The 9,371-nt window shown below is 42.0% G+C and overlaps 1 protein-coding gene across 1 annotated transcript; it reads right to left on the minus strand.

The window, feature by feature from the left end:
• Nucleotides 1-1,269: 1,269 nt before the first annotated feature.
• Nucleotides 1,270-9,154, minus strand: LOC100449856 (glutathione S-transferase A1-like). The gene is made up of 6 exons (XM_002817007.3): nt 9,082-9,154; nt 7,966-8,093; nt 6,189-6,193; nt 5,123-5,264; nt 2,280-2,411; nt 1,270-1,414 (listed from the first exon to the last, which is right to left on the minus strand). The coding sequence occupies exons 1-6, from the start codon at nt 9,152-9,154 to the stop codon at nt 1,271-1,273; spliced, it is 624 nt and encodes a 207-aa protein (XP_002817053.1). The 3' UTR covers nt 1,270.
• Between the last annotated feature and the right edge of the window lie 217 nt (nt 9,155-9,371).

Raw genomic sequence — 9,371 nt, forward strand, 5'->3', positions numbered from 1 at the left:
TATAGCTATGTTCCAAACACAGTATGAAACCAGATTATATTGAAATATTATTTATTGTTTATCTGAAATTCACATTTAGGTGGGTATCCTGTATTTTATCTGCCAAATCCAGAGACCCTATTTGCATATGCTATCCTCTTTGTGTCACTCAAATTGCCCATAATATAGCAAATCTGAAAGTATTCATCACCTGGATTCATCAACTGCAAATAATCTTTCTTCATAGATGAAGATAGATACCAGGTAGGGGGTTATGTTGGCCCCCAAGAAAGACAGGTCCATATAGAAATCCCTAGATCCTGTGAACTTGATCTTATTTGGAAAAAGGCTCTTTGCAGATGTAATGAAGTAAAAGAATTTGAGATGAGATCATCTTGGTATATCTGGATAGGCCCCAAATCCAATGACAATTGTCCTCACAGCAGAGAGAAGAGAAGACACAGCACACAGGGGGTGAGGTGCTGGAACACAGAGGCAGAAATTAGAGTGATGTGGTCACGATCCATGAAAGTCCATAAAGGCCAAGAGCCCAGAAGCTAGAAGACGCAGGGAAAGATTCCTGGAAAACACTTAATCCAAACCCGATGGCAGCCCAGGCCTGAGTAGCACTGAAGGAACTGATGGAAGGCTCATACCCGGGGCCCCACAGAGCCTTAAGGAGGAGAGTGAGGATGAGCCAGGAGCACATGCACTGTAAGGGACAACAAGATGGCCTGAGAGCAGAGGGGTGGGTCTGTTTGCGCTTCAATATTTCCTCACCTCCTAGAAAACTGAGGGATCCATAGCAGACAGAATGGTTGTTTGAAAATGCATAAGAAAAAGTGTTTTCATCAGAAATAAAATGGATGTCAAGGAAAAAAAGAAAATTTCATTTTGCCATTCCCCAGAATGATAACTGTTTTCTTGTGCAGAATGTCAGAAGTAAATTTCTATACCTGACTTTTTGATAGGCCATGTGACAAATGCTGCAGGACAAGTCTTGAAAAAGTCAAACAAATCACACAGTCTACATTTTACTTTTTTACTAAATTTTTAATTCCAAGAAAATTTATGGGGAGTTTGGAAATCTGATTTCATATCAGATACTAATGAAAAGAAATCAATTTTAACTAAATCTGGTCATAGGCGTTTTACTATGTAATTAGCATATAATTTTTAAAAAGTTTATTAACTTCACAATAGCCACAACCAACATTTAGATAAAGCAATTTATTGTTGCAAAACTTTAGAATATTGGTATTGCATGTTCTTGGCATCCATGCCTGCTTTATTAAACCTTGAAAATCTTCGTTGCTTCTTCCAAACCTTTCGCATCTGTGGGAAGCTTCCTCAGGCTGCCAGGCTGCAAAAACTTCTTCACTGTGGGGAGTTTGCTGATTCTGATTTTCAGGGCCCACAATGCACAAAGCACAGCCTCAGAGTGAAGCCAAGGGCTGACACCACCATTAACACAACCCAGGGAATCTGCGCCCCTCCTACACAAAGACCAACTGAGTTCCCTCTATCAGCACCAGTAGGGAGGCAGAAAGAGACACTAAGTGAGAAATGAAGATAGGAGGAAGAACATGCAGCTCACTAGCCTTTTCCCAAACAATGTCTTTAAGACTTTATTCAGTTCAGTCTTCCTACCCTCTTTCTTACACATGAATCTTGTAGATTCATGGCTCTTGTAGAAGATGAGAAAGAACAATGTGCCTGTGAGATATCAGCACAGATCAGTCTCTAAGCAGAAGTGAAGATATGAGAAAATTGAGTTAGAAATGAAAATAGAAAAAGTTAAAGACAAACCATGGGGCCACATTTTCCCATAGAGAAATATAGCTTTGGGGGGCAGCGTGTTGGGAGAGCTGTGCACAAGGAACTCAATTATCTGACAGCAGGAGCCAGAGCATAAGGAAGGAACCAGATGGAAAGGGCCCTGCTCAGACACACTTGGTGTGGGAAGATAAGGGCATATTGGGATAAAGGGCATCACAGAGAACTCAGGAACAGAAACCACAGTGAAATAGAAGGATGAGGAGAGATGCTGGGCCCTGGGTCCTTGGCATTATAAAAAGTGAAATATTCTTGGGGTAGCATGCACATCAAATTTCCTTGGCATAATAAGAAGGCATTTCCATGCCTCAGAATGAGGACCTGGAAGCTCAATTTGGAGACCTGGGGGGCCCTGAAGACCTGGAGAAGGCTGAGGTCAGAATGTGGCCAGTTCAAGGGCCCAGATACTAGGTCCCAAGATGGGCGATGAGGAGCTGCCTCTTGAGGACTGGGAAATGGGTCACCTTCAGCAGAGGGAAGTTGGAGATGAGGCTGGAGTCAAGCTCTTCCATATGGTAGAGAAGTTCGACCAGGTGAATGTCAGCCTGGCTCAGCTTGTTGCCAAAGAGGTAGTCTTGTTCATGGCTCTTCAACACCTGGAGAATCGGAGGAATCGGATCAGGAACACATGTGCAGTGAGGCTGGGGCCTCTGCTTCTCCCTGAGTTTGTCCAGCCTGACTCTCCCTCTCCCACCTCTGCTTCCTTACTGGGCAGGTGCAAAGATCCAGACCTTTCTCCATGTTACCTGATTCAGTGAGAGAGTAAGAAGTGTGGCCCTGCTCATTCCTTGTTTGCATCCCAGGCTCCCATTTTCTCCTCTCATTCCACATCACTGTGGCATCCACAGCACCCACCCAGCTTGCATCTTCCACATGGGCCAGGGGCTTATCCCCTGCTGCAGCATGTTTTGTCTGCCCCAGGCCCTACAGTGTGCAGCCCTGATGTTCAGTGGCTCTACACACCCTCTCTCTCCAGTCTCTCTTGGGCAGCGACTCCACTTTCATGACAGCACTCCTCTCCCAGGAGTAAACTATTTCAGAATCCTCATTTCTCCTCATCTGCTCTCCTCATTTCCTGCTCTGATATCTGAAATAAGTCTGGGTGAACTTTAATTCATCCTCTTTCTTGCAATGGTGGTTCTTACTGCTTTGACTGTGTTATAATCTGCTTGCCACTGTGTCCCGGGGTGAACTGCAAAGATGTCTGCAACTTACTTTGAAATGCAATAATAATAATAATAATAATAATGTGTTTGAGTGAGGCAAACAGGGGTGGAGTGACTGACTTGTGATAAAGCAAAGATAAAAGGTTAACTTTGCTCTTTAGATCCTTGGTGTATATATGTTCATAAAACATTTCTTTGGACTACACTAGATCTATACATTTGTAATAATAAAATTTTTGACTGATATATGATATTTATTAAAATATCTCAGCACATTGACATCATAAATAATAAAAAGAGAAAACATATGGCAACATTGATTTGAGATAATATTTTGACAAGTACATTTTCACACTATGTATACATACAAATGTATGGATAATTACTTGGTACACAAACAAAACAACTTCAATGCTATATTGTAATATACATTGTTCAAATGCACATATCATGGGCTCTTTGGTAGAACTGGTAGAATTCTTATTCACAGTCTATTTTTATACCGTGCCTTGAGAGTCAGGTGCTCCATTAACATCAAGGAAAGCTTTTTGGAAGTGAAGGTCAATGCCCCCAAAATACACAGGCACTATTTTATTTTTCTGTTGCCTTGTGTTATGGACTGACTGTTTATGTTTCCCCAAAATTCATATGTTGAGATCCTGACCCCCAAATCTGTAGAAGAGATCCCTAAGAAATATATTCTTTCAAGCCATTGGTAGGTGGGGGTTTCAGGAGTTGATCAAGTCATGAGGGTGGAGCTCTCATGAATGACATTAGTCCCCTTATAAAAGGGATCTTAGAGAACTCCCTTGGCATGTTTGCCATGTGAGGACACAGCCAGGGTTTGGCTGTCTATGAACCAAGGAACAGGTGCTCCCCAGATGTGAAATCTGCTGGCACATTGATCTTGTACTTCCCAGCCTGCAGAGCTGTGAGATAGAAACATCTGTTCTTTAAGCTACCCAGTCTATGGTATTTTGTTATTGCAGCCAAACTGCTAAGAAACCTTCTAAACTCTTAGTGCCCTTATAGACTAAACAGCTTCTATCATGACCTTTACAACAGTCAGTCAAATACACCAGCATTTGGTCAATAACTGCCAGCTTCCCTAATTTTTGCTTCTATTTTCAATTTATGACCAACCACAGAAAGCAAAATACGGATCTCTGACTAATCCCATAGAAATCCACGCTTCTAGTTAGCCAGCTTACAGCATCCCTAGGCCAGCAACCTGCAATCAGGACATAACTTTTTCTACCATGAATCTCTCAGACTTTCCTGCCTACCTCTGAATCTCTGACAAATGCAAGTGATGGTGGCTGACTTCCTTTCTATAGCAAGCTCTGTATAAACACCTTTTGCTTATTCTCATTTGGATTGTCTTCACTTCCACAGTTTTTCTGGAAGTTGCAACAAGACATGATCTATGTTGCCCGTTGCCATGGACTCCAGCCGTCAACCAGGTGCAGTATCCACAAAGGCTCCTTGTGCCTTGTGGCAAGTCAGCACCTGGGCTGAACTCTTTTCTCTTTGCATTGAGCTCTTTCACTTTTTATTCTCAGGTTGGTCCTTGGTTTTGGTATTGGTTCTCATCTGCTTAGCATCCTTTGTAGAATCAGGACTTTCTTTTCATTTCTTTTGTGTTACTTATTTTTGTCGTGCAATCTAAAGGTGTTGTTTGTCATAAAAGAAGCAGCATAAGAGCAGAGGCCCAGGAGCCTGTTTTTCAAGATAGCCTCACAGTACATTAAGTTTGAGGTTCTCACTGGACCTCTTTCCATTTGTACAAACTTTGCTGTGGGTCACCTCTAAAACCGAATGAAGTTCTTCTCTGTTGATTTTTGGTTATTGTTGTTCTGCAAACTTGGCAGTGATCCAGACAGAAACATCACAGTTTCCACTTGGGGCAGAGTATTGACTATGACTTTAGATTTACTTTATCCTTGTTAGGTGGTAATCCATATAACTGACTGAATAATTCTCTATTGTAGTTTTGAGGCTTAAATCATGTAGCCACTAAAAAGCTGAAGAAATGCCTAGGGCGAGATCTGGGGAAGGGGCATGAAGCTTCCATGCCTTCCCTGGACAGGCCACCCTCCAAGAAGCTCCATGTGTTCAGCTATCCAGAAGCTCCCAGGTACAGCTTCAAAGACAGGAAAATAATGGCTTGTTGTTCCTTCTTTGATCAGGGCAAGCTTTGTATCTTTTTCCTCAGGTGGATGCAATGAGTAATGAAGAAGCTTTTCACTCAAACCTGCCCTACCTTCCATATACATATTGACCCTGTAAGACAAAAATAACCAAACTGCTAAGTGTCTTCTGCCTTAGAGTTTATGTTTAAACACTTGAGACAATGGAGCATTAGGTGACAGGAAAGTAATTCAGCTCCATTGGGTGACTTTTATATGCCAGTCGTTAGGCTATGATTTGTATATTTACATTTATTTCTCAGAACACTCTACTGTGGTAGATCTATATCTAAAATGTTTGTTATACACGTGACCAAATACAGGTACAAGAAACATCGGTGACCTGTCCAGCGTCACAGTCATGAGAGAAATTAGTGGAATCACTGCAAGTAACCACTGATGCTACAAATAGGATTTGCTCACTCTGCTGTGGTTTGTTCTATACATAAGCTTAGCTTGATTCATATGGCTAAAGACCTGCCATTTACATAATCCCAAGACAGCCTCCCCAGCAGCCATCTCGAACGTGTCCGTTTTCCTCTCTCATCACACTATACATCCCAGGCTCATTTTTATGCCCAATATTAGAAGTTCTTAAAAAAGAAAAAAATAAAATTAATAAAGGAAAAACTAGGAAATAAGGTATGTCTTTAAAAGATATCCCTAAATAATATATTGTTTCAAGTAAGCTAGTAATTTTCAAAAAAAAACAAACAAAAAAAAGAAGCTCTCTCAATTATTTTCCATAAAACATTGTTCCATTACCTTCTCCATATGATGTTGGCCAATTCTAGTCATGACTGTGTTTCAAGACCTCACCTAATATTCCCATGGTAACATGGGAAAATTGTTTACATGGTAAAATTGGTAAACATGGTAAAATTATTCATATAGTTAAAGCCAGTGCATACCATAGGACATCTTCTTTCTTCTCATTTCAAACTGTGTTTCCTACAAAACTTTTATTTATTTATTTATTTATTTATCTATTTATTTATTTATTTATTTATTTTGAGACAGAGCCTCACTCTGTCACCAGGCTGGAGTGCAGTGGGGCAATCTCGGCTCACTGCAACCTGTGCTTCCTGGGTTCAGGTGATTCTCCTGCCTCAGCCTCCCGAGTAGCTGGGACCTTAGGTGCACGCCACCACGCCTGGCTAATTTTTGTAATTTTAGTAGAGACTGGGTTTCACCATGATGGCCAGGAGGGTCTTGATCTCTTGACCTGGTGATCCACTTGCCTCGGCCTCTCAAAGTGCTGGGATTACAGGCATGAGCCACTGTGCCTGGCCCTGTATTTTATTTTTCTTTGAGACAGAGTCTTGCTCTGTCACCCAGGCTGGAGTGCAGTGGTGCGATCCTGGCTCACTGCAACTTTTGCCTCCCATATTCATGTGATTCTCTTGCCTCAGCCTCCCAAGTAGCTGGGATTACAGACACCCGCCACTACGCCTGGCTAATTTTTGTATGTTGAGTAGAGATAGGGTTTTGCCATGTTGGCCAGGCTGGTCTTGAACTCCTGACCTCAGGTGATCTGCCTGCCTCAGCCTCCCAAAGTGCTGATTATAGGTGTGAGCCACCATACCTGGTGAATACTTTTAAATAACAGCTTTATTGACATGTATTCACATACCATAATTGCCACCCCTTAACAGAATATTATTCAGTAATTTTTAGTACATTTACAAAATTCTGCAAATACTATCACTGTCTAATTCCAGAATATTTTTATCACCTGGGAAAGCAGTAGCACATGCTTTGGCAGCCATTCCCCATTGTCCCCTTTCTCCAGCCCCTGTCAACAACTGATTTCCTCTCTGGACTCAAATGGTCTGGATGGTTCATACAAAAGAATTCATGTCACATGTGGACTTTGGTGTCTGGTTTCTTTTATAGCACATGTTTTCAAGGCTCACCCATGTTGTAACATGCATTAGTACTTCATCCCTTTTCATAGCCCAAGAATATTCCATTGTCTGCTACAGCACATCTTATTCCTCCATTCATCCATGTGTGGACATTTGGGTTGTTTCCACCTTTTGCATATCATGAATAATTCTCCTATGAACATTTCTGTGCATGGATTAGTAAGGATGTGTTTTCCTTTCTCCTGGATGTAGACCTGGTAGTGGAATTGCTAGGTCATTGGTAACTCTATGTTGGACTTTTCAAGGAACTGCAAGCAAAGGAGAAGACCCCTCCTCCCAGCTTTGCTGATGCAAAATCAGTCTGACTGCTTAGGTCTGCATCAAATGCTCCACTTTAGGTAACCCTGGTATCTTGGGCACCAGCCTCTCAAACCTTAATCAAGTTGACCAGTTCATATAATTGGCTGGAAACTTAGGTTCCTGGTCACCATTCTTGGAATTAATGGAATCTGAGATTCAACTCCTCTGCAGCATTCTCTCCCCAGGCCTTCATCTACAGACTCTCAAGCATTCTATGCCTTGTCCTAAGCTGTTGGCTGCAGTCTGGCCTCTGAAGTCCTGAGCACCTGGAATCATGATTCCCCATCCTCCTGAGTTCATGGTTCATCAGCGTTTGGAAACCTCTGTCAGGGTGCTGGATCTATAGGCTGCATTGTTTTCTAGAATCGCACTCGCCTGAACCCTCCCCATATTCACTGTTTCCTCATCTCCATGGGACTCTGCAATACTGGACACCAGCGTATATGCCCAAGGCCCAGGCTGCTGCTAGTCGTAATGCTCCTTCCATGGTCCCGCCCACTCACAGAAGGACATAAATCACTCTGTGTTCTCTGTTGATTGAAGAACAGAAAATATACTATATGGGGCTCTCTCCTTTATGTCTTTCCCACAGAGGTTGTATTTGCTGGCAATGTAGTTGAGAATGGCTCTGGTCAGCACCAGCTTCATCCTGTCAATCTCAACCATTGGCACTTGGTGGAACAACAAACTCCCATCTTTAGAAAATAGAAAAAAAAAAAAGGCAGGTGAAATTTCTATGAATTCCACCCTTTCAGGATGAAAAAGTGGTTGTGGAAATGACTAAATGTATAAAAGGAAAAAAAAATTACCTGGCAACTCTTCAAATGAAATAGGAATTTGTTTTTAGCTTCTGGAAGTGCTTTTTCTTACCAAGCTTTCTTTTACTTTTTATACTGTTATTTCATTTATGTTTTTATTCCCCATCCAGCTACAAAGTAGGTCACTTGTATTGTCTGTGTTGATTTATCTTCATGATATCTTAGGAAGAAGTTGGGAGAGACTGCAACAGGCCACCAGCCAGATGCCATTTAACATGGGAATTTCTCAAAGTAAGTCTCATGCTGTTGAAGACATTAAATACAGTTCTGAGAGAAGTTTCTGTGTAGGTTGTTTGTGTGCTCTTCAATACCCCCATTAGACAGTGTGTGCAGGGCAGGCTCTGTGTTTCTTACCCCATGGCTGCTACCCTGGCTCATGTCCCTCCTCACCCTCTGACCTGGACTTCCAACCAATTCAACACTGTCTCGTTATCTAAGTGGACAATATTGCAAAGATATCACCTTGTCAAACTTAAAAGAGAAACAATTCAAAATGGACCTATTTCAACTCCTTTTGTCTAAAACATGTCCTTGCGTGTCTTTGGATGGGGTGGTCTATATGAGATCCTGAGCTGATGACCACAGCTCACTCATGATGCCAAAAGTAGGAAAACAAGAAAAGAGATCCTCAGGGTGCTGGAGATGGTTCTCCAGCAAATACAAAGAGAAGACTAGCCCTTTTTAGCCTGGAAAGAGTTGCCAGACCTGCTTTAGGAGCCCATCCTTTCCATTTTATGATTTTCTCCCTCTCCACCATCACCAACTACCACCCTACACACATGTAAGCATTGCCTGGCTGTTCAAACCTCCCTGTGTACCTTCTACTAGATACCCTCCTCAGCGGCACTTAGAGGCTTGATCTTACCATTTCTTAACTTTTCCAAATCTTTTGCAGATTCCAGAAATTTCTCTTCAAACTGGAAGCAGAAACAGTACATGGGCTCTTGTTAATTCATTCCATAGCATTGTAGACCTTTAACCTTGAATGGCTTCTGTATGGTACATAATTTGGAAAATATAACACTTCGGGGCTTGGCAGAGCACACAGAGGAGGCTGGTGGTGGCCATTTTGAAATTTACACTAGATCATCAAGAAAAGGGCATGGATCACAGCACATAGTTGCTCGATCTTCTAGTTCACTTTACTTCCACCTT

The sequence above is a fragment of the Pongo abelii genome, chromosome 5 (genome assembly GCF_028885655.2).
Source record: "Pongo abelii isolate AG06213 chromosome 5, NHGRI_mPonAbe1-v2.0_pri, whole genome shotgun sequence".
Classification (NCBI taxonomy): Eukaryota; Metazoa; Chordata; class Mammalia; order Primates; family Hominidae; genus Pongo; species Pongo abelii.

Coding starts and splice junctions, on each gene's coding strand:
- LOC100449856 (XM_002817007.3), bottom strand. CDS start 9,154: ATGTACTGTTTCTGCTTCCAGTTTGAAGAGAAATTTCTGGAATCTGCA. Junction 8,094..9,081: donor TTTGGAAAAGTTAAGAAATG/GTAAGATCAAGC, acceptor TATTTTCTAAAG/ATGGGAGTTTGTTGTTCCAC. Junction 2,412..5,122: donor ATTTTCCTGTCTTTGAAGCT/GTACCTGGGAGC, acceptor CCGATTCTCCAG/GTGTTGAAGAGCCATGAACA.